This window comes from Varroa jacobsoni, unplaced genomic scaffold (assembly GCF_002532875.2).
Source record: "Varroa jacobsoni isolate VJ856 unplaced genomic scaffold, vjacob_1.0 scaffold_1291, whole genome shotgun sequence".
Classification (NCBI taxonomy): domain Eukaryota; kingdom Metazoa; phylum Arthropoda; class Arachnida; order Mesostigmata; family Varroidae; genus Varroa; species Varroa jacobsoni.
This window is the reverse complement of record NW_019214193.1, coordinates 12385-35901: the sequence shown is the minus strand read 5'-3', so window position 1 is coordinate 35901 and position 23517 is coordinate 12385. Positions and strand designations below refer to the sequence as shown.

Below are 23517 nucleotides of genomic sequence, written 5' to 3'. Positions count from 1 at the left end.
ACTCAGGGTAGCTAACTAAAACGTCATTTCCCTTTGGCGAACTCCAGTGCTGAGTATAGTACTAGTGTTTTGTCGAAAAGTGTTTCTTGCGTGATCGGTATCCTTTTGTGCTCATCACACGCGTGCTGCCCATGTGGGAGTTAAGAATGTCAATAGCAATTCGTATTTAGCTGCAAACAGATAAACAGCGTAGCTTTTCGCTAATCCTTCATTATTTGCAACATTTTTCTGAGTTCATGATAGCCATGCTGGCATTATTTTTTTGGTTTTTTGATGCTGGACGAAGCTTATGCCTAGCTTTCATAAAGTAACGTCTAGACTACCAGACGTACATGCAATTGGCGCCTCTGTACGGTGCGAACGAACTCCTTTGATATATCATTCGCTACACACAAGATAGGTTTATAGGTGAATATTCAGCGTTATTGGTCAATAATATTGATTTTCCATTCAAATCAGCCTGATCAATCATTTGCGCTATATTTGAAGAACTGGAGACGCCATTAGCTTGATCCACATTGCGATAACCTGCATTTTAACCTTTTATGTAAATTTGAGAGAGAATTTTAGTAGTTGTTTGTTTCATTAACAGTCGGGTAAAGTTGACCTAATATAACAAGGGTGGCCTCGGTCGAGCGCAGAAAACGAAGAATCTATTGAAAGTGATGAGATTTGCAGCGCTTGTAACAGGCAGTAAATTAAACCATCAGATCTCTAAGCTATTAGTAGTCATATAATACACGCCAGTAGTTGCCACAGCACTTGTAGCTTGAATGGCTTTACTTCGAAGCGCATTTAAAAACATTTAAAAAGATTTATTACCTTCTACGCTCTTCTTCAAAACTGACATTCTATCTTGCATAGAGTAGCATAGGAAGATTTCCATTCCTTTTAGAGACCACTTCAGATTATTATTGTAAGAACAGTTTTAATGACTAAACGAAACAATAAAACCCAGTTTCATGTATCTGAATTAAAATCCCTTAGTCCCCTCTTATTTCAAATGTTAAAATTCATTATGCAACGAAGCTGATATTAAAAAAAATTAACATACGATTGACTTTTTTGACATCTACTATAGTTCTCTCATGTTCCTTTTAATAGTATTCAAAGTGACGGATTAGCTGTAGATAATGCTCCTGAAGCTAATATGGTCCTTTCGTAATCGCTTAATAGAAAAAAGACATGCAACTAAATTAAGAAAATCCTTAAAAGAAATATGTTATATTTATATTAGGAAAATTTAACGAAAATACTATCTAATTTGTTGCGTACTATTTGTTCAAGTTTAAGATAACAATGGCTTTGTCTAGCGCTGAGGAAACGGACGATGGGCTCATCGTTTTCGGCTATTGGGATATTCGAGGACTGGGCCAAGCTATTCGCTATGTTCTTGAGTACGCAGGATTGCAATACGACGAACACCGGTACCCACTTGGAGAAAAACTTGATGGGCGCCAAGAATGGCTTAAGGCACGTAGCAACTGGACATTGCAATGTAGCAGAATGTAAATTTATTGTATATTATATTAATGAAAATTATAAGTCACAACGTCTACGACGGACTTTTAAGCAAGTGGATATTATGTGACGATTATGTTGTTATGGGTACGCTACACACGATCGATAGAAATTGGAGTGCAGCGTACATCATCTTGCGCGCTCTTTTTCAAAGGGGAGAAGAGTGTGGATAGAGGGAGTTAGAATTTAATGTCTTTGTGCTTTGAGTTTGAGGTATAAAAAAACGGGAAGAATCCACAGGTTACTGTCGACGTAGCATGAGACTGATAAGCTTTCCGTATGTCCGTATTCTGTGATAGGGTACACTTTGTAATTGTTAATTTTATTTCCAATATCCTAGTAAATAACATTAATTAAATAGATATTGCCAATATTTCTCGATCGTCAGCTATAGCGGTAGTAAGGCAATGTAGATGAAAAATGGACAAAAACTTACTGACAGTGTTAGAGCTATTTTTTTAGAAGTCATTACTGCGAGTCGTTAAAACAGAACCGCTTCACCACAGGTGCATGTAGGTAGTATGTCCTATAGAGCCACGAACCACCTTGGCAACTTTGCTACATTGCATTATCAAGCGCACTTTCTTTCAGCAAGTGTGCAAGTCTACAACAACTTACAACAAGCCTATGCAGAGGGTTTTAACAATAAAGCGATGTCAGCGTTTTTTTAACAGGGAGACTCTGTAGGGGAAATACAGTAGTAGGGGCTGATTAACTGTGCCTTCCCTACATATCTGACTACCTATCACATATACACAGGTGCGGTCAACGGAGATTGATGACTGGTTGTGTAGATACCGTCGACTTATTGCTTGCCATGAATGTACATGATTGTTTGCTATTTCAAAGCTCGGACACAATTTGAATTGACTCTCAGTAATATACAAGTAGCAATAAACAAGTCTCGGGGACTGGTGCTTTATTTTATTAAGTGTTAGTTACGTTAAGGCGATTTCAAAGTTAAAAATTATCATTAGTTCATTTAAAGTTTGCTGCGCATACACTGTTCATAACTTGTGAATTTAATGTTATTAAAACTATCCTTCGCATTCCATTAAAGGCTGGTACAGTTGAATAGTCGTGTAGTTGCGGCCGAATCTTACATGCTTAGGGTAGAGGTATCCTATTAGACTATTGAATGCTTGCCTACAGCTGGGCACAGCTAAAACTACTTCAAAACGATCCTCGAAAGCAAATTCTCGAGGTATTTCTTATAAAATAAGAGCTTTGAGCAAAGCATAAATTTACACGAATGCGATTCATTCTTCACTTCGATATCAAATAAAATTTTAGGTCTTACGGGTTCGCATCAATTTGCGCACATCTTTTGCGGTATCACAACGTGAGTCTGATGTTTAATTTTTGGAAATCCTTCTATTAAAAGTGCATTTGGATTCTAATGGATACAAAAAGCTTGCTTACATAATGTTTCACATGTTTTGCTTATAAGGAATATAAAAGGAAAAAGTTAACCGTATTACTGTTGGACCTGTTCAAAAGCCACTGAATGTAAATGATAATCTATTATACGTATTCATTTCTCTGCAGGTGAAGTTCACCCTCGGGTTGGACTTCCCAAATCTGCCATATCTGAAAATGGGTAAGGTGCGCATGTCCCAGTCCCTTGCCATACTCCGTTTTCTGGCACGGCGTACAGGCCTCTTTCCGGGCACTGAAGAAGGACAGCAACGGGTCGATCTCGCAGAACAGCAGGTACGACAAAAGTGTAAATATTAACTTTACATTAACTGTATTTGCTTATACGAAGATTTATCATTACAAAATTGCTTGTATGTGTTCTCTACATTTACGTACGTACATCGTGCCATGTGAACAGCTTCTATGAAAATCGAGCATGTGTTATTTTTTAGTTGACTAATAGTCAGCACGTATTTTTTTTTACTTGCATTGCACTAAGGTATCACAGTTGTGCGGGTGCAGTGGGTAAGTGTGTTCTAAACTCACGATAAGCTTCATGTTGCGCCTTATTGGTATCATATGTTTTCAGTTTATATAGTTTTTGTAGGTCTGCGTTGATTTTAATCTTGTTGAAACAAGACAGAAACCGTAAGCGGTTTTTCTTCAACTTTTGAATTTGTTTGATTCTAGTATGTGCGTATACGATATGTAAAATTTAATCGGAAATATTTTCAATCGTAAATATGAATTCAGGTGTACGATATCATCTGGCATAACGTGCGTGTCTGCTATGATTCGCAGTATAGCGATAAGAAAAAGGTAAATTTTATTAATAAAACCTATTATATATAACGTGATGAACATCATCTAAATTACGTTTTGCAAGTATTACTATTGCAAGTTATTGCTGAAATAAATACGTGCACACGATAGGAGCTCTTCAATCAAATAACTGGAGGTAAGATTTGCTGGGGCTAACCTAAATAAAAACAACTTGTAGTTTTACTGTATCAACATCAATGTTATTCTAATTACTATGCTTTTATAAGACAATAAAAAATGCACGTTTCGTTTATTAATATAAGTTTTAATATAGCTAAGACAGTATACCGTTATGCCAATTTTACTTGGCGTTGTGGAATTTACAAATGTTCTATTCCATGTCTCATATATTTGTTCAGGAGGAGTACATGAAGCAATATTTAGAACTTTACTGTCCTCAGTTGGAGACTTTCCTGGGTGATCGAAGCTTCATTGTAGGCGACGAGCTAACCTATGTTGATTTTCTCGCTTATGAAATGTTCGACCAGCACAGGTTTGTATCAGGAAGTATTGTAAAAATGAGCATACCCAGTAACCTTACAGAGGAGAAATATTTCGAAAATCTCATCTTCAAAGCTTTACAAAAATAAACGGGCCCACTTGCGCTTCAATTTCGCAATGTTATAAACATCGTTGTTATTATGACCGATGACTGACAATATGAATTTTAGTGTAATATATAGATTAATATACAAAAATGTATTAATAAGAATATTTAAAAATATAATTTGAAACCATCCTAATTCTTACACATGAAACACACTGCGAATGGACTAATATAGTGTACACACGTGGAATGACCAACTCAAGAAAAAACGGGATGCACATTACGTGTATAATGGCTTTAATATTAATTTACAGCTTAATGCTTACGTTTTAGGGTATTGTGGCCGGAATATGAAAAGATGTACGCTCCATTTCCTCAGATCAACGCATACCTCCAGAGACTCGAAGCTCTTCCAAAATTCGCGAAGTTCCTTCAAAGTGATAAGTATGGCTATAGTAATTTGCTGTTTCTTTTTTGCATATATTCTGTATAATCAATAAAAAAGTACAAACACCTCTGCATAGGAAATCTTCGGCGGAAATTTAAATAGCGTAAAATCTTTTCTAACAGGTACAAGGCGTGGCCGGTTTGGAGTGAGCTATCGTATTACGGCGGGCCTGCTATGCCTCCTCCTCGTCCTCCTATAAGATAAGTTCCCACGATGATGATGATGATCGTGCGACCGCTTACTACGGCGAAATAGACTAAGCAACTGAACGCAATTTGCCCAAAAATAATGAAGCTGGAAACCTTCCTAAGATGTATTGCCGTAACAAAAAAAAACTTTCGACTAAGACAGATATCATTCTAATCTTGTGAACGAACTAGTAAAATGAATTAAGTACGTTGGATGAAATAGGATATATAACACATTTCTTACGGATTAAACATTTACAACTATCTGTTAATAAATTATTGACGACTGATGGATCACCCGAACATTTTAATTCGCTATATAAAATGTGTTGTTTTGTTTTAAATGAGCTTATTATCAACTAATCTGTACATTCAAAGTTTCCACAAGTGGTTCACAGGTACTGTATTATTGCAATTCCTTAAGCTGATCTGTTAAAAAAATATTTCTTTTATACCTCTGAAATCACGATGTATGCATAATGGAGGAAGTGGTGTGAGGAAATGACTGAAACAATAACAGCGTGTTCCCTCTTCTTCTTTAAGTACATATCTTGTGCCCCTATTTAAGCTGGAATAGACAAGTTATAGAGTAGTTGTGATTTTTCGTGTATATGCAAAACGGGGCATCTAAATACTTATTGAAATACTTACTTATTTTGCTGAATTCTTTCTAAAACTGCATCTAAATAAAAACAAATATTTCAATGAAGTTACATGTGTTAGAAGCGTCATTTTTAATGGAACTTTCATTGAAAATAACCATCATTAGTCGCAAATACAGCTCCAATACGGAATCTTAAGTAGTTTTCTAAAATATTCCTTCTTTAATCTGCAAATAACTTTTTAATGGTAACCGAGCGTCAAGCGATATTAGTCGGTGTACCCTACTACCTAATATGTCGACCGAGTATTCTAGATACAAAAAATTCCAGTAAAATAAAATTTTGAGCTGACAACAGGCCAAAATCGTAAAACTGTATGCCCAAAACGGCCAAAATGTCAGAGGTGCAAATTTTTAAAAAGCCTAACCGTTAGAGCGAATCTTGATGTCCTTATTGTCAGTTGATGTTTTCATCTACAAGACGACCGTTAATTTAGGTTTAACAAACCCAAATGTATCAACAATGGCTTTTGGGTCACTTTGATGAACAAGATGTTAAATCTAAACTCTGTAAAGTATCTTTCAGTTTGCCTCATGAAAGCCCTTCTCGGTTTTTCAGAAGTCGCCTGAAAACTGGCAACAACCTAGACTCTTTATTTCAGATAAAAAATAAAGTTTCGATCTTGGTGAAGATTCATCTAGTACGAAGATATAAGACATGAGTTCACTTTTGCCCAAATTGCGAAAACAACAGGTTGTTTTCTACGATAACAAATTTGCTGCTTGTCTTAAAAAGAATAGGTTTTCTTACGGTACCAACAATGGCGGATAAACGGGCGCATGACACGCCAAACAACTCGTGAAAGTTTGTTCTAATTCTGATGACATACACTCTAAATATAGCTATGCGAATGGTGAAATACTCAGCAATTATAGGCTTTCTAAAATAAATCACACGAAGTACAGCATAGCCAACTGTACAACAAAACAAGAATTCGTCGTTCCTACACTTTGCTGTTCATATATATATGTTACAGGGAAAGTTTTTCTCTTTTTGAAAAACTTTTAAAACAACGAAAGAGAACCACGACTTTGCATATCGTTGATGCACCACCATAAAAGAAACGAAGGAATGAACAGTGGTGCGGGGCTCCCAGAAACAACAGTTCACATATGGAATAAATGAAAGATACGAGGGAACACATACAAAGGGAAATGGCAAAACTGGGAAGACTGCTAAGGACGCCCCTGGAAAAACACCGAGAGAAAGCGAAGGAGAGAATCAGGCTCATAAAAGGAACAACGCTAAATTGCTGGGATAGCTTGAGTGAATTTGACTGAAAATGGGAAGACAACATTAAGGGTTACACGATCACCACAACATCCGCTGACAATAATAAAATTCTAAAAAAAAATCCTTATGAGAATTGGAAACCTAAAAAGGTTCACAGATTTTTGGATCCCTCGTCCCTACGGCAAATGAAAATTCGAAGGAAGCAGAGCATCACCGGAAAAAAGGGTGGAACTGTGATGAATACATTTTTCGGCTCCGGTCGGTATGAACAACCTAACGGGTCTGCACACAACAGCTAACCGAATTTCATTAGCCACGCCACGCATTGTTACTGACGTGTGAGCAAACTGATGTTGGGAGATGGAATGTATAATAACAACAGTAGTAGCACACCGTCAAAGTAACGAGCTATTTCGCAACGTCCTATTATACTTCGTAGGGATGTCGAAAGACAAGAAAAAAAGATGTAAAAAAAATTACCTCTTATAAAAATACAGATGTCTCACCCTGGGACGAAAAAAATTAAGCGGTAGGTGCATCTTTACACTTTAAAATAGGAGAGAGTTATTATTATATGTATCTTTCTATATATATATATATATATACCAGTTTCGAGCAAAAATAAAAATTTTTAGTCTTGGTGGGGGTTTATTTAGCGCAAAAAGGTTGGATACCAATTGATTTTCCTTGGATTCCAAGGACGAACTCTATTTCGCTTTGACGGGTTTGGTTTAAAAAGTACTGACTTTTTCTTAATACGAAGAATACGGGATGAAAGCATGCCTTTTGAAACAGACTTCCAAATTTTGCCCGAATTCAAATGTGCTTCAAAAATTCATATAATTTTGATATAGCTGATAGTAATGCAAGTTAGCTCAATCCGCGCTTACAAAGAGTGAGGACCATAAATCAAGGCGTGTGTATGAGAGAGTGAGAGAGAGAGAGAACGGGAGAGCAGCTAAACGTGTAGTTGGTAGGCATTGAGTACTTTTGTGGTTCCACGTAAAATATGCAAACACAGAACAGAAAATTCTTATTAAACGTTTTGGCTAACAGCTTATGCACTATTTCGGTAGTAAAGGATGTTAGCGAACGTGTTAGTTTGCGCGTTCTTGCTGTGGTCTGATAAGTGTGCAGATAGTGTAAGGACTTCTTATAAGTATGTGGATGAGTTTCAGGATACTTGTACATTCGCATGAGCCCAGCTAGAAAGTGGTAAACGACTAAAAACACAAAGTGTAGGAAGAATGTTAAACGATCAGGAAACATTTAGAAGATACGAAAGAGCTCCTAGCAGCGTCCGTCCTAAGCGCATTGAAATGGAAGTACGGAAGGCTTCAACAATGAAGGGAAGTTAATTGTTGCTCTCTAAGTGGGTACAGGGTAAACTATGTCAGTGTGAGGTAAACTACCCGAATTTATCATATCATCTCGCTCATGTCTAAATGTGTTATTAACGTAAACAATGAAAATAGCAGACATTATTTTAAGGGTTTTCCGCTTCCGAACGGCACAGGTTACGAACGCTCTCCTCCACAATAATCGACAATAACCAATATTTATACTTGACCTTATTGTGAAAACAATCAGCTGATATCTTGCGTTTTACTATATATAGGTATATAGTTTTTTTTTTTCTATAAAAATAATTATTTTTATCTACTGTAACATCACAAATGAAAAACAGATATTTAGCAAAATTAACTCATTTATTGTGCCAACTAATTTCCTCAGTTCTACCCGCTAGTCATATCTATCTTAGCCATACCTATCGACGCTCCCATACGCTTAAATCGGTTGTTCTAAAACAGAAGTCAGATAAGGATGTTTTAAAGTAAATTCGCTTACATATTACATATTACGATGATGGCTTAACGTGGTACCAAAATAACCCAACATGGAAATACCCACTTATCAAACGATACCATTCTGCCGCAAAACGCTTTGTTGATAAACGAAAAGCAATTTATTTTTTGAAACTTGCTTCTGCATGGGTATAACTTACGCACTTCGTATACAAGCGTTTGATGTATAATGCACAGATTAAACTTTGTATTAATCAGAAACATTGAGAGTGTTCACTTATTACGTAGTGCACTTATTAGTTTATTTGTATTTGATAGGATCTAGATCCACTCATGCGGATATCACTTAAGGCAATAGACTGTAGCATGCATTCACTATTTCCACCACCTTCTCGAAAGTTTTAACATTTTGGTTTGGTAACTCATAAAGATGAAGTCGACTTGTAGCGAACCGTTCTGAAGTCATACTGGTAAAGCTCTTTATAACAGCCCATATTCTATATCCTATTCCAATAATATTATGCGAAATTTTAAGATGGTCGTCTAGCGTTTCTTACAGGTTTTAGCAGCAGTTGCATATAGAAATCAGTAGAACAGAGTCGCTTTGCCCCTTCCCCCGTACAAAGGTGCCTCTATTCCATTTTTTTTTTACTCAGATCAAGTAAAGCCGGCCTATAGTCAATGCGCTCCTTGAGTTTATTGTTCGTCTAAAGTCACTTGAAAAATCAAACCAAAATTTGTGCATGTACCCGAAAAAACAAAAAACATAGGAACTGCTAAAAGGTTAAACATCAGTGGGCATGCTGATTTTGCCCAATCTATATTGAACTTATCAGGAGACAAGTTCAATTAAGTGCAAGTTTGCAAAAGCTACAAACTACAATGAAAACATGAATGCCTTCACGTTGTGTTGACCTATGTAATAATGTGAAGTGAGTTCTAAGAGGTAAAAAAATACAGATGTTCTAATACGACCAACGACGCCAAAACATATGCTAACCTTAATCATCTTTTTTGTTGCTATCAAGTACATAGGCAGTATCTATTTAATCGGCTGACTTCACGAACGCAGACTTCATGATAGGACAATGTTTGAGCTAACGGGTACATTCTCACACATATATGTATTTACACAGTATATACAATGGACAAGCACATCAAGGTATACTTGTTTTAGTCATACATCGCGGCACTGCTTTTACGTAACCGTTGTATTGAGTCCGCAATATTAAATTATTTCCATGACGTCTTCTACCATAGAACTTATAGGTTCAGGCATTTCGCCGATCAGTGGAACCCTGCTGTTGGGGCTAGCGGAATCCGATTCTTGTTGCTCCATCTCATTGCTACCGTTGCAGAATTCTGACGAATCTGCAACGGCCTCTGATGCTGTTGGTGTTAATGGTGCAAGATGAGTCTTCGGCGGAGACCAAAGAACGACAGCCATTGTAGACTTTTTTATCCTACACAAACAGCGGGCAAATATATTCAGCATAATATTCAGTATTTTATTTTATAATTAGATATATAAAGTAGGTATTTCAGTATAATACATAACAACAATAGCTTTTATTGATCCCGTTGGCAGCAACTTGCAGAAAAGTAACTAAATAATGCCCAGGGGGTATAACATTTTATGCAAATCATCTCATGTAGACATTCGACAAATACATAAGTTGCCCGTTTTCATAGAATTTATTCTATGAAATTTTCAAATTAACAAATTGGTCACTATTGTAAAAAAAACATTATAAAATAAGTCTAGTACGAATAGAAGTCGCCAATAGTTTATTTGCACTGTAACTACCGCAGCGTTTTTGTCTTCAGCATTGTATGTACTACTTACATTTCCATCGCAAGCCGTTGCTCTATCGAAGAGTTCGCAGCAACAGTAGGTTTTACTCCACTGCAGATTAACAGAGGACTATCCACAGTTTGATCGTCTTTGAAATCAGCATCATCAGCATCAGCATCATTACCATCGTCATCGTCGTCATCTTCTAACGTGATCTGTTTCATAAAGCTGCTACCATTCGTGTTATTGCTGTGGTAGCCTTCCACGAGTTTACCAAATCTACAAGTTTATATTATGAAGATTCAATATTATGACATAAATTCTCATGAAATAAAAACGTAAACTTTTAGAGACAACAGTAACGGGGTTACATTCCATTATTTATAGTGATTTTTCTGTCGCAATTTTCCTATGGAAATAAAAGCGTTAGAAGCTAGTTTCGAATGAAAGCCAAATACCAATTTAACATTTCCAGTATACTTCGAACCGCTATAAATGTAAAGTACTTGCGCTTTTCCTAAACGTTGCTTGAGACGTTTTACAAGATTTAGAATATTGTTGCTATATTGTGCTATATTGTGACTGCGCTACTACTGTTGTAAACATACCCATTATACTGTTGCGAAATTACTGGCTCGTTGTTGTTGAGCATAATAGGTGTCGAACTGATTTGGGTCTGGCTGGTTTCTACTGGAAGTGAACGATCAAAAAGAGTGTTCGAGGATTCGTCTTCAGTTGATCCAATTTTTGCTCTTTGTTGATTCGAACTTTGCGAACCAACGAGTTCACATTGTTCGCCCTGCTTCTGCCGATCACGTAGACTAAGATCTCCCATTCGAGCCACCATTCGCTCGGTAATAAAGATTTTACCGCCGACCGCATCTAAAAGATTTCTTTGATTATTTTACTTGCTAATAAATCTGTTTACGTATGTCAAACTTTAAAACACAAATCGTAGCTTAGAAGTATAAACAACGCCTGAGATCAGAGGATAAAACCTGACAAAGGCAGTTATTGTCTACTACTAACCTGATGATTCATCAGATGATGACAGAATCCCTCCATCTGATACAACATGGCCAGGGCGAAGTTTGCGCTTAAAACGTGGCGCGCAATACGAAGTCGACGGAAAAGGCTGTCTCTGCGCGTTTTGTGAGAACAAATCGCCTGTGGCTGTAGGTTTACTTGCGGTTATATCACCTTTAACAGAGTTACAAAACAGCAAATTAAGAAGTAAAGTCCTACGAAGACAACCGATGCAAAATAGACACCGTTTTGAAATTTTTTGCCCAACGCGATAGGTAAGATTATACTGTACGAGCTGAATATTATAATTTGAACTTAACTCATATTGTCATCAATCATTAGATTTTTTTACTGCGGTTAATAATTGCAATTTCCAAATTGAGCTACTTCGACGCATGCATGTTTTTCTTTTTTTTTTTAAATGAAATAGGTAAAGACACATTTGAGTAATGCACGCACCTGCTGCACAAAAACATTGCGGAGCGCTGGAAGTGCAAGGATCACCTGGGTAAACTACTAGCTGTTGACTGGCATCCAGTTGTCGCGGCAAGGTCTTCGGCAAGTTAGCGATATCTGATTGAATATTCGGCAAAAATGTTTTTAGTAAAGTGTTTTTCTGGTAGAATTTGTTATAGACAGATGCTGAAGCATCTCATAAGATAGTGTAATTTGTTAGAACTTTACCATTAAGGCTAAGAGTTTCTGGGGCACCGGCTGCCTGAAGTAAATTCATTGGGTTACCGATATCCGGAGTAGGCCTGACCACAGAGCTAACAGGAGTGACAGTTGGCGTGGTGGCGAAGTGAGAAATAGTGGGTGGCACAGGTTGCCGAAGGAAAAATACGTTATTTGGTGGTCCAGTTCCTGAGAACGGTCTCTGCGACGGTGGCAGCGTCCACGGCATTTGACTAGGAACAGTGTGGGTCCATTGAGCTGCCGCTGCCGCCGGTCCTACAGGTTGCGCGCCCCTGAAATAGCCAACTTTAGTAGAAATATATTTACCGCCACGTTGATGGAAAGTTCTGTAAATCCAAACTGAAGAAATTCTATGCTTTAAACATATCAGTCGTTTCCAATGTTTAAATTCAAAATCAGAACAAAACTAATATCAATCACCCGAGTTAGCTGAGTAATAGTATTGCAGTTGTCAGTTCTTGGCAACAAGTATGTCAAATAATGATGTCCACGAAAAAGTCACTCTGCTGTTAATCATCACTCTAAATATCTACTGCAAGTAATAAACGTGTATGTACCTTGTCTGAAAATAAGTCTCAAATACGAGTACTACATGTATTTTTTTCCTTAACTACATATAAATTTAACTAATCATTTATCATTTATAACATATATAACATTATATGTACTTGTCAGTTATTCGGTCCAAAAAGAGCAACCGATCAAACTGGTAATGGCAAGCTATGACTTAATTTGGATCTTAAACAAACCTTCTTTGTACCAAAGTCCAAAAGCTTTTTAGGGACGATATTTCGAAGGTAATATTTATCGTATCAGCATTGTGACACAATATATACAAATGTGTATTTTCAATTTCGTCACAGCGTCCAAAGCAAGATACATACCCTGCGCATTCTGGATTTCTTGTCGGATACAGCATTGCAGTATCGTTGTTGAACTTCCTACTGACGTTTTAATTTTTATGACGTGAAAAGCGATACACCTTCTCTTTTTCAGGAGGCTGTTTTGAGAACGTTCGCACTCGAGGTGTGTAACGCCCACTTCCCTTTGTCCACTTGTTTTATCTATATTGTACTTATAGCTCACGCATCCGCCACCGAAAATACTCTATTGCAAAGTAGTAAGAACACAGTTGATTCTCTGTACACTGATGCAACTACGCAGTACTTTTGATTTTTTTTCGAGATACATAAAGCAATCTATGATGATCAGGTTTGATTAGGTTAATTTCTTAGCAGGCCAGATTGGAACTCGTTTTTTGCGAGAACTGTAATGAAGAATGCCTGCTCGGTGGTAGCTTAGGTAGGTACAACTGTTTTCTTTCTCGACTAGTCGTGTAAACTCTCGATGCTCTACTGTTTACTGCTGCCGAAGCTAGCAGCGCTCAAACTGGAAAGGGTCACCTTACCCTCGCCAGTTAAAATGCGCGTTTCACAAAGACAAACGGAACAAAAACTCTACGTTTGTCAATTTTAATGCATTCCTGAAACTTTTTTGCATTCTAGTTACGCCTTTTTCAAATCGCTGGTAATAATAACATCTCTGTTTTTTGGGACTGTTGATCAAAAGATGCAACAAGCGTCGTACATTGAACAAATTTGCGTTTGACGAATGGTTGTTGAGTTTCCAATCAGATATGACATTCAGATGTTTCTGGATGTTAAAATTTTTGTCTTAGTATTTATAAGTGTTATATTATACTGAGAACCCTGCTAAAGTAAAATAAATACAAAACGCAACCCTCTTCTTGTGTGCGCTCTTTCCGCGCCGATGTGATGGCCTTTCGTTTTGTCGGGTGCTAGAACCTTCTCGAACTTCAAACAGTACCGAAAAAGCAGAGACTTTAATTTTTTAAAATTTTCTTTTCTAGGCGTTGGTTGGACTTGAAGAAGTTGATAGAATATACATTGTTATTTTTTATGTAACTTGTGAAGTGTATCGTGATTTTAAAAATCTACCTAAGGCCAAATTTGATAAACCGTGTGACTTCTTTCACACCAATTTTGTGTTGCTTTGTCTTATCGGACTTTATATTAAATTTATTTCTTTACCCACTGACGTTGGATGTAAAGATTGAGTTCGATTCTCTCTCTTTTTTGACGGGTAGATTGGTGGTAACTAAATGCATGTCCTCTAACATTTTGATGGAACCAACACAGTTACTCTCGTTGGAATCTGCTTTCGAGAAAGGTACCCAAAAAGGAATTATTATGAAACTTAAAAACGGCCAGTGGTTTTTGGGAAGTTCTTTTTTATATCATTATAGTATTTAGTCGGAAAATTATTACGGCAATAAACTATACAAGCTATATGTCTCTCAGGCAATGGGCAACTATGGCATCCCCAGAATTCTATGATTGCTATATCGTGGACTATAAATCACAAGAAAACACGTAAGACTCCGGGACGGGAATTAATTAGCTTTTAGGATAGATTCTTTTTTCCTTAAATGCATATTTACTGTAGATACAACTTCACAATTTATTTGCAAGAACTGATCCTTTTTTTTGTGATAGCCTATTATATTATTATTTATCTTGTCTATCGTTTTCACGTATTCAGAATCGATATTACAACTCTTTTGTCGTATCTTTTGTTTTCGTATTGATATGTTTTACGTTCTGCAGAGTCCGTCCGAGTGGCTTAATAAGCCCCCATGGACATATTTTTTTATTTCTTCTCTTTCTTAGGCAGGTTTTTTCAGTAGGTCGGTAATATTCGCTCGCTCCGTTCCGAGATCACTCGCATTTATAATAACGTTAATCTCTAGTATTAAACACTTTGCGACTGGAGCTGATGTTATATGGATAAATGAAATAGTAAGGGGACAACGTTAACAGTATGGAGTTTCAATATTTACCTTATAAATGTATCTTTCATATATTCAAGTTCAAATGTGTTCGAAAAATTTGTATCATTTATTACACCATTATTATCTGTATACGACTGAGTATTATTTTAGAGCTATATCTGTTGCGTTTTTTTTACAAATAATCCAAGTAACATGTCTTTTTTATTATTCTCTGGCCTAGGGAAGCAAAATAACAACATACATTATCTTTGAGCTTGTAAGCGTATTTTATTATCACATTAAACATTAGTTTAGATAAAATATATTGAAATTACTCATGTATTAAATACGGGTAAACCAATATGTTTCGAATTTTACGTTCGACCGTGAAGTGAAGCGTTGCCTTAGATGGCTGACTCTCACCACAGAGCGGAGTGTTTCAATGCCTGTTTTCGAACTTAAACGACTACATGCCCTTAGTTTAGTAGACAAATACGTTACGTATACACCCTCACGGAATAAATAAGAGTAAATCCGCCACATTGGAAGGAACACTCAAGTAAGATATTTTGAATTCTCGCGCGAAAGGCGTCTGTGTGAAGTGAGACTCATAGCGCCAAAAATGCGTATCCGTTAAAAACATCTGTCTTAGCAATGGCGGCTCCTGACGTGAACAATCTGCCTTGGTAATTATTGAGCCTATAATTACGTCGTACGCATTATTATCTAGAATTTTTTTAGAGACTACTTAAGTGATACATTCAAGTAGGCTTGCGTATATAATGCCAATACAGCATAATTTTTAAGATAGTCTTTAATCCGATAAATACAATCACTTAAGGAACATAAGACGTTGGCTACTTAAAACAATACCAGTTTTTCTTAACAAGAGTATCATGGAGCTCTCGTTACCTAAATTTTCACTTGTACTTATTATTAGAGGCGGTGTGTGTTCAATATATGGTGCATATAAAATTCGTCTATAGGTTACATTTCTTGGTCAATTAAGATATTTTTAAAGAGCTTCTGCAATCTATAAGAAATGAATTATTGAAAATCATTACAGTACGCGCTTTTTTATTCAATAAAAAGGCTTTTTAGAGAGAAAAACTGGCAAGTCGTAACAGTATTCACTACCTAATTCTGGCCTAAAAAAATACAAAGTCAAGTTCTGCACTTGATGGCCATCATAAAAATGAAATGAAAAGGTTTCATATTCTGTTACGATAAATATGATCCTACAAGAAAACTACAAGAGACATTAATAAAGAATATTGAATACATAAGACAATATTCCGAGCAAAAAAAGATGCAAGTGTCGGGCATTTACATCTAGTTAACATCCGCGTTTACATCTAGTTCTATCATAAGTTATAAATGTAAAGACATGCAATATCTCATTGCTTTACGCAGGTAGTTACTGCCTAAATACGATTTTGAAAATCAGTGCCAACTAGAATATGTATGCCTCATTTCTTAACGACGATTTGATGTCTTTTGTGTGCTTTATTGTGACTTAGGGTGGAGAAATATCGACCGAAGACGTTGCAGGATCTGATTGCCCATGAAGACATAATTGCAACAAGTAAGATCTAAAAGTGGTTTATAGCTCGTCTTTGTTCTTACTAGCAGTCTTATTTAGCGCCTAAGTATTATAGCCATGAGGAATTCTCTGTCATAAGTCTACCTTATTCGAAAATTTTGTGAGATTCTTTTTATGGAAATGATGGGCTAAATTCAACGCAGTCTATTAGTGGAGCTAATCTCAATATATTTGGACTCGCGGACTATTGATTTAAAATTTACTTCCGTATGGTTTCGCGCTGTTTTATTTATTGAATTAAATAGTACTTTATAATATTTATCGTATTTTAGTTGACCGATTCGTCTCGCAAGACAAATTTCCTCACCTTTTATTTTATGGCCCGCCAGGCACCGGAAAAACATCGACGATCCTGGCAACCGCCCACAGACTTTATTCGCCGACTGAATTTAACTCGATGGTACAACTTATTTAATGGTCTAGTTTTATGTTTCATGGCAAACATTTTTACGGCTAAAAACGCTATAATAATTGTTAATATGCCTAGGTAAGTAGACATGCCATTTACGTCACGGTGTCACATAAATTATAATGCAACATACTATGGATATAGAAATTATTATGTTATGCTATAGCGACGTTGAATATGGACAGGATGTGCTATAAATCATAATTCTTCGCACAGGTCATTGCCATTACCGGCACTATTCGATAGTACTTATCTTCAATCTGCTCCAGGTGTTAGAATTAAACGCATCGGATGATCGTGGTATTGGTATTGTGCGCGGGGAAATTCTAAATTTTGCTTCAACACGCACAGTCTTTAACAAACGGTTCAAGCTAATTATTCTTGACGAGGCGGACGCCATGACCCAAGACGCACAAAACGCTCTTCGTAGGTATGCAACCAATATATGTAACATTAAACAGTAAGAACTTTACCTCACAGTAAGTCTGCATTTGTCGTTTGATTCTTCGTGCAATATTAAAAGTAGTTTGGAGAATGTTATAGGCAGCCAAGAAATATTTAAGATTCAATATGCAATATTAACGGTGGTTAGTTATATATATATATACGTCCTTCAGGGTGATTGAAAAATATACGGATAATGCGCGCTTCTGTATCATCTGCAATTACCTTTCCAAAATTATCCCGCCGCTTCAGGTAATTCTTTTTTTCATTTTTTCTTAAATGTTTTTGAAAATTTAGTTCAGTTTAAAGCCATTGTATAAATGAAGCAAATATTTCCTCGCTATCTCCAAATTATAACTGTCGTTAATAGCTATTCCGTACTGAATAAGTCTTTACCTAATGATGGTGAGCTTACTTCAGTAATATTTTACATAGTCACAAGTGTCAAGATAGAAGTCATGTGTACTAAAGCAAACGTTAAGAATACTCTTGACGGTGTGATAAGAAGCTTACGTAATAACACGTAGCATATAAGCGAGATTTACTTACAACTACCATCATTAACACATTATTTTAATTTGGTTCCAGTCTCGATGTACACGATTTCGATTTGGACCCCTATCAATTGAGCAAATGGTGCCACGTATTAAGCATGTCATTGCGGAAGAAAGGTACGATAAGCCTACATAACTTTATCATTGTATAATATATATATAACGTACGCTTACACAAAATAAGCTTTAAAGCATCCACTAGTAATGATTCGTTGCTAATATTAGTGGGGCAGTGACGCAAAAAATCTCATAAAAACTGCACGTAGAAAAGTTTCCAGGGCAACTAATAAAAATGTGTATTTTGCCGCCATAGCGTGAAAATTAGTTCGACGGGAATTGACGCCATTATAGAGCTGTCTGAGGGAGACATGCGGAAGTCACTTAATATTCTCCAGTCGGCCTTTATGGCTTTTGCTTCTAAGGTGAGCTTAATATGTCGTTTTGTCTGACCGTTCGTACGCGGTTGTTTATCTAGATTTATTGTCACCTGAAAGATCGGGTAACTTCGAAAGTTCTTCGTGAGCGTACAAAGAAGTTGCAAATACGCATTCTAAATTTAATATTGAATTTATGCGGTCACCTTGGCTCGAGTCCGCCTAGAAAGTGTATTAAAAAAATGGGATATAATCTTAAACACTGCCTGAATTTTAGCTTAACAATTTTTACTTGCTTAAATCTTTGTCCTATATTTCCCTCTACTTTGCTCTTATTACAAAGAATGAAGTTATTACGGAGGATGAGGTTTACCAATGTGTAGGAGCACCCCAAAAATCCACCATTGCAGAGATTATGGGCACTCTAATGAACGACGATGTAACAACCGCATACAATAAGGTAAGAAGAGATTCAACCGTGTGGGTAATCTGTCTTTTTCAACGAATATAGTTGAGTACTCGACAGCCAAATTATATTTATTATTAAATTATTATTATTTTTATTAAACTATTAAGAACCAAAAAACCGAAAAAAGAGACTACTTTTCACCAATGACTCATGAGCATACTACATAATGAATACTTGCTGGAGGAACGAACCATAGTTTCCACGCAAGGTCCATGCACATCATGACTAATTATTACCCTTGTAGCTAGGCGCGAGACCATAAGGAATGGTACGTGGGCGGATGTACGATAAAACTTATTTGTCTTTGCCCATAAGATTGACTTAGGACTATGCATACGCCAATTGTTGATGATTCTAGCAGGAAGCATTATTATTTCAGGTGCTGTCGATAAAGCAAGGTAAAGGTCTGTCGATGCAAGACATCGTGGGTCGTGTTCATTTATTTATTGCCAGCCTCGATCTCAAATCGCAAGTGAAAGTCTTCATTTTCTCTAAATTAGGTGAAGTAGAGTAAGTATGGAACTCGAATAACACTTTGAAGTGAGTTAAGTGTTTGCAACGAGCTGATTCTGATCTATTAAGTAACCATTAAAAACTATAATAAATGCGCAGTACAAACTTACTCATTTGATCGACCAACATCAATGTGAGTCAGTTTGCAACGACATATTAGCCTGCTTTTGTGTCTAACAGAAGTGACGATATCTTGTCTCCATAGGAAGCGATTGACTGTAGGCACCTCGGAGAATATCCAACTTGCTTCACTCGTCGCTCTAATATTCCAGGCTCGCCAGCTCATGTGAAGTTTGCAAGGAGTAGGACTTCATGTAAAAAAATTTCGGCAGTATAACTTGACCTATGAACATGCTTTAGGGATTTGGAAATAATCACGTCAACTAATGCTCACCACTTACTTCCACTCAAATACTTTACGCCACCTGTATGGAACTCATTTGTTAACTAGAAGTTGGATAATAATAAAAGTGAATATATTCGAATGACGTTCGTTTCCTTATTACTGGTTTGCTGATTACTATTATTATTCATTATTTCTCCGTTTATGACTGTATTAATTCTCTGTGAAGATTAAACCTGTAATATTCAGGTTTTAAAATAATTATTTAACGTTTTGCACATAGGTTAATTTTTGCATTTGTGTTAACAGAAATAATGGACAAGTGTCTTCTCACGATCGCACTTTTCCTGTTTTTAATTTATTGTTACCGATGCGTACTATACTAGGCTAGCTCATGTTGGTAGACTCGTGCATTTACAGCTTAAAAATAAACCCTCTTCCTGCTGCATCTTAGAAACCCGCGTGTTTGGAAATATTGAGGTCCATGTGTTCTTTGATCGATCCGCTTAAGAAAGCTCAAGACCCTTAGAATTATATTACAAAAAAACTACAAGTTCTGAGGGTTAAAAAAAAATGTGTTCTTAAAAGTATAGAATACTGATACGGCATTTTTGAGGCTTGTTAAATCACAAGCCAATTCTAATTTTTTAGTCGTCTTATAATAACCGACCGATACCAATTAATACAGGTATAAATCAGTCAGAAGTCCTCCACGCTTCCGCATTTCGTTAATGGTGTCTCTAGTCACGATAAACTTTAAGGTTTAATTTTGCCGTGCACTTTGTGAAATAAATATATGTACTACGACAATCACGCCTGAACGAAGGTACGTAAACTGGTAAAGAAGAAACTGCCCTAAAATTATGTTCTGTTTAAAACGTTGCTGATCGAGTTTTATCGACAATCTTTACGTAATATCCTGTAAATAAAATTGGACCCACAAAACAAAATACAATTTTTCGAAAGACGGAGCTAAAATGTTAATCATAAATGGCATTTTTGATCTTTATCCGCTAGGAACTCCACTACATAGTACTATGTCCGCTACATTTATAACTTAAAATGAGAAGCTTGTTGTGTTTTCGGTATATTTTTTTATTACTGACAGCCGCAACGTCAGTACGCCTGATGTTTTCGCGTGACGATTGAACGAAGTCGAGCCGTGATTACCGCGTGGTCGATAGACAACCAATGCCTAAATCATCTTGCGCAGTAGCGAGTTAATAAGCGTCTCGCGATTACCATAGTCCCCACCCTCGACGAAGTGGGTGGTCTTCTTTCGCCATCCACCCTTGGGGTTGTTGAGTTTGAAATGCCACAGGAAGTTGACAACCTGTTTAAAGTTAGGTCCAACCGTGTAGATCTCATGAACGAGGTCTTCCATACAGATAATACCATACTTGCCCAACTTCTCCTCAATAATGGAATTATCAATAAGCGGTACCCGGCGACCATTGACGCGTCCAAAGCCGCGTTTATATATCAAGTCGCGCACGGTCTTGAGGTTAGGGTAACCCCAGGCAAGGTAGGGCTCAGCTAAGCGAAGCATGTTGATGGTGGCCTTGTTCAGCCGCACGAACATCGCGTTGTTGATTTGTCGTAAGCGGAACAACTGCATGACCTTTCTCGGCTTGGGCGAAACGCCGGTGATACCGCGGATACGGATCACAATGGCGACCTGAAAAAATCAAAAGACTTACGTTACACTTCGTCGGATTATTTCGCCACATTCGTGTAAGCACAATTATTGCCTAGACCTGGCAATAGTTTTAACGATTTTGATTTCCTCTGGTTATATAATAATAATTTTACGATGTATGAAACACGTAGTCGATTTGAGTAGGTGACAGAAAATAAAGAAGCCTCAGGGGCAAAAATAATATAATATAATTAATGTAATAAAATCCGTAGAGAAGCTTCTCACCTTCGGCTCATCAGGAACGAAGAAGTTCCCGTTAACCTTGGCCACCAAACGGTTGTTTTTCTCTGATGTTTCAATACGACGATATTCGCGCACGTATTGTTCGGCACGTCGGAAAGCCAACTATACAGAGGAAAAAACGCATGATATCATTACATAATTAAAAAAGAGGTGTTTAGAGAACAAGCCGCTTTAGAAAACATATTTTGAAGGGATTTGTAAAATGGATGGAAAGAAAGAGTTCTTTCTATGTGTACTGGCGCATGGCGCACCAAGATGTCGAGCGTTATCAGAAACCGAACCTGTTGTCTGCTTATTTTACGCTGTGAAGTTATTTTCGTTGACACTAACCACACGACGTGCACGGGCAGCTTTCTTTTTGGCGGCAGCTGCTAGAAGCCTCTGTTGTCTCAGCTCGGCATTGTGCTTTCTCTGCTTGAGAAGAGTCTCCGGTACCATTGGCTTTTTGCCTTCAACAGATTTCTTTGTAGCGGTCGACATGCCACTGTGATTTCTGCAAATATCGTAAAGCGTATAATCAAACGATAGGTTTCCTTTCGATGCTATTTTATTGACTAAGGAAGAAAGGCAAGTGCGTTACGATTACATGAAGAAAAACACATGAATATGGGTGCTGCAATATTTCAACAACGCAATAATAAAAAGGTTCGTATGATTCGCTTTTGCTCCGGCGTGAGCTTAAATGCGTGAAATAAAAACTGATTTCAGGTTATTTTACGTGGCACATTTGTAGTGACGTTTGTCCAACGTCACCTCGAGTTCCTTTTTATTATCAGCCTCAGTGTGAAGAAATGTTTTGTTGCTCGAAATAAGACTACAGTTTTTTGTTGTATCTAGTTCAATATCGGATTCGCTGTATTCAAACAAGGTGAGTAACATACCAAAACATTTACACACAGCTGTCGCCGGTGAATTTCAACAGCGGAAACTTGTCTTGTGTTTATATAGAAGTACCTTGACATACATGAAAAATGTCACACAGCTTTTAAGTGAACCGTTATCATATCTAAGATTATCTAAACCGAAAAATTTTGTTGAAATTTACGCTATACTGATCGAATAAACAGCTAGTCTAATGCAAAATACCGGTCTACGGAAAAGTTTGCTTCATCGATGAGCAACTGTTAGACACGGTTCGCAATTGTTGACTAAACCGCTCGTTCACGATTATTTAAAAACGAAAAACTGGCTAAAATTTTGTATTAGAGCCTATTCAAACCGGCTTGCTGCTCACAACAGATAGACGAGCTTCTCATATAGTTTAACAAGTGATACACGAATGGTTTAATTATTCCATTCTTGGTCGAGAAGCACGCCAGACGAAATTACCTATGGTCTAAGGTCTATGCTTTCACAGCCTTCCCACAGTCTGGTCTGGGAGAATAATGCAACCACACTTCACTTCACCATCTAGTATAGCACTAAACATCACATATTTGCAAAATTTTACCAAAAAAGACAAAAATACAAATGCACCAACCTAGCCCCGACACGTGCACACAGGAAAAGACTTAACTACGCGTCTGCTGAGAAATCATCCATACGAAAGGGCGCCTCGTATAGCGCGGGGAATTCGAAAGTTCAATATTTGCTAGAGACAGATACGCGTAATATAATAGAAGGTTAATCTATGCAGTCATATAAATTTTTCTTTTCGTTTCCTATTTGCATAGAACGTGTCCAATAATAACTCTTAAATGAATGCTATTTAGAATAACGAAACAAGCGTCAAACAGCATACGGTTCTCTATAGCTGTCTATTTATCTTGGTTCAATCACTCTGTGTGGCTTGCACGAAACTTGTAGTTGATAAAAGCCTAACCAATACAATCTTTGGGGTATATTTTGTTCTCAGCTAAGCAAATATATGATGATTAAAACTATGTTTATGTGGTAATTATCGATCAATATTA

The 23517-nt window shown here is 37.0% G+C and overlaps 4 protein-coding genes across 7 annotated transcripts in view; 2 read left to right on the top strand and 2 right to left on the bottom strand.

The window, feature by feature from the left end:
* Positions 1 to 5660, top strand: part of LOC111268477 (glutathione S-transferase Mu 5) — a 6374-nt gene extending 714 nt beyond the window's left edge. The window contains exons 2-7 of the mRNA XM_022847492.2: positions 1288 to 1473; positions 3070 to 3234; positions 3694 to 3759; positions 4122 to 4255; positions 4643 to 4753; positions 4880 to 5660. Of these exons, the coding sequence (XP_022703227.1) occupies positions 1300 to 1473; positions 3070 to 3234; positions 3694 to 3759; positions 4122 to 4255; positions 4643 to 4753; positions 4880 to 4961 (732 nt within the window). The 5' untranslated portion in view covers positions 1288 to 1299 and the 3' untranslated portion in view covers positions 4962 to 5660. The remainder of the gene's footprint in view (positions 1 to 1287; positions 1474 to 3069; positions 3235 to 3693; positions 3760 to 4121; positions 4256 to 4642; positions 4754 to 4879) is intronic.
* A 3123-nt stretch (positions 5661 to 8783) lies between these two features.
* Positions 8784 to 13522, bottom strand: LOC111268484 (uncharacterized). Of its 2 annotated transcripts, none has more exons than XM_022847505.2 (7): positions 13047 to 13522; positions 12151 to 12434; positions 11926 to 12039; positions 11470 to 11640; positions 11049 to 11322; positions 10492 to 10719; positions 8784 to 10108 (listed from the first exon to the last, which is right to left on the bottom strand). In XM_022847505.2, exons 1-7 carry the CDS (start codon positions 13079 to 13081, stop codon positions 9874 to 9876), a joined length of 1341 nt encoding a protein of 446 aa, XP_022703240.1. In that variant the 5' UTR covers positions 13082 to 13522; the 3' UTR covers positions 8784 to 9873. The 2 variants fall into 2 exon arrangements, with proteins under 2 accessions (XP_022703240.1, XP_086827839.1); XM_086971713.1 differs by having other exon boundaries at positions 12151 to 12447; positions 13047 to 13521.
* A 2024-nt stretch (positions 13523 to 15546) lies between these two features.
* On the top strand, positions 15547 to 19807 carry RfC3 (replication factor C subunit RfC3). 2 transcript variants are annotated; one of them, XM_022847501.1, is made up of 10 exons: positions 15547 to 15639; positions 16474 to 16538; positions 16829 to 16956; positions 17235 to 17395; positions 17583 to 17661; positions 17998 to 18080; positions 18277 to 18385; positions 18681 to 18797; positions 19186 to 19316; positions 19525 to 19807. In XM_022847501.1, the coding sequence occupies exons 1-10, from the start codon at positions 15608 to 15610 to the stop codon at positions 19607 to 19609; spliced, it is 990 nt and encodes a 329-aa protein (XP_022703236.1). In that variant the 5' UTR covers positions 15547 to 15607; the 3' UTR covers positions 19610 to 19807. The 2 variants fall into 2 exon arrangements, with proteins under 2 accessions (XP_022703236.1, XP_022703237.1); XM_022847502.1 differs by lacking the exon at positions 15547 to 15639 and adding an exon at positions 16326 to 16366.
* Positions 19808 to 20733: 926 nt separating this feature from the next.
* On the bottom strand, positions 20734 to 23229 carry RpL7 (ribosomal protein L7). Of its 2 annotated transcripts, none has more exons than XM_022847503.2 (4): positions 23085 to 23229; positions 21935 to 22097; positions 21587 to 21706; positions 20734 to 21340 (listed from the first exon to the last, which is right to left on the bottom strand). In XM_022847503.2, exons 2-4 carry the CDS (start codon positions 22082 to 22084, stop codon positions 20858 to 20860), a joined length of 753 nt encoding a protein of 250 aa, XP_022703238.1. In that variant the 5' UTR covers positions 22085 to 22097; positions 23085 to 23229; the 3' UTR covers positions 20734 to 20857. The 2 variants fall into 2 exon arrangements, with proteins under 2 accessions (XP_022703238.1, XP_022703239.1); XM_022847504.2 differs by lacking the exon at positions 23085 to 23229 and adding an exon at positions 22934 to 23074.
* Between the last annotated feature and the right edge of the window lie 288 nt (positions 23230 to 23517).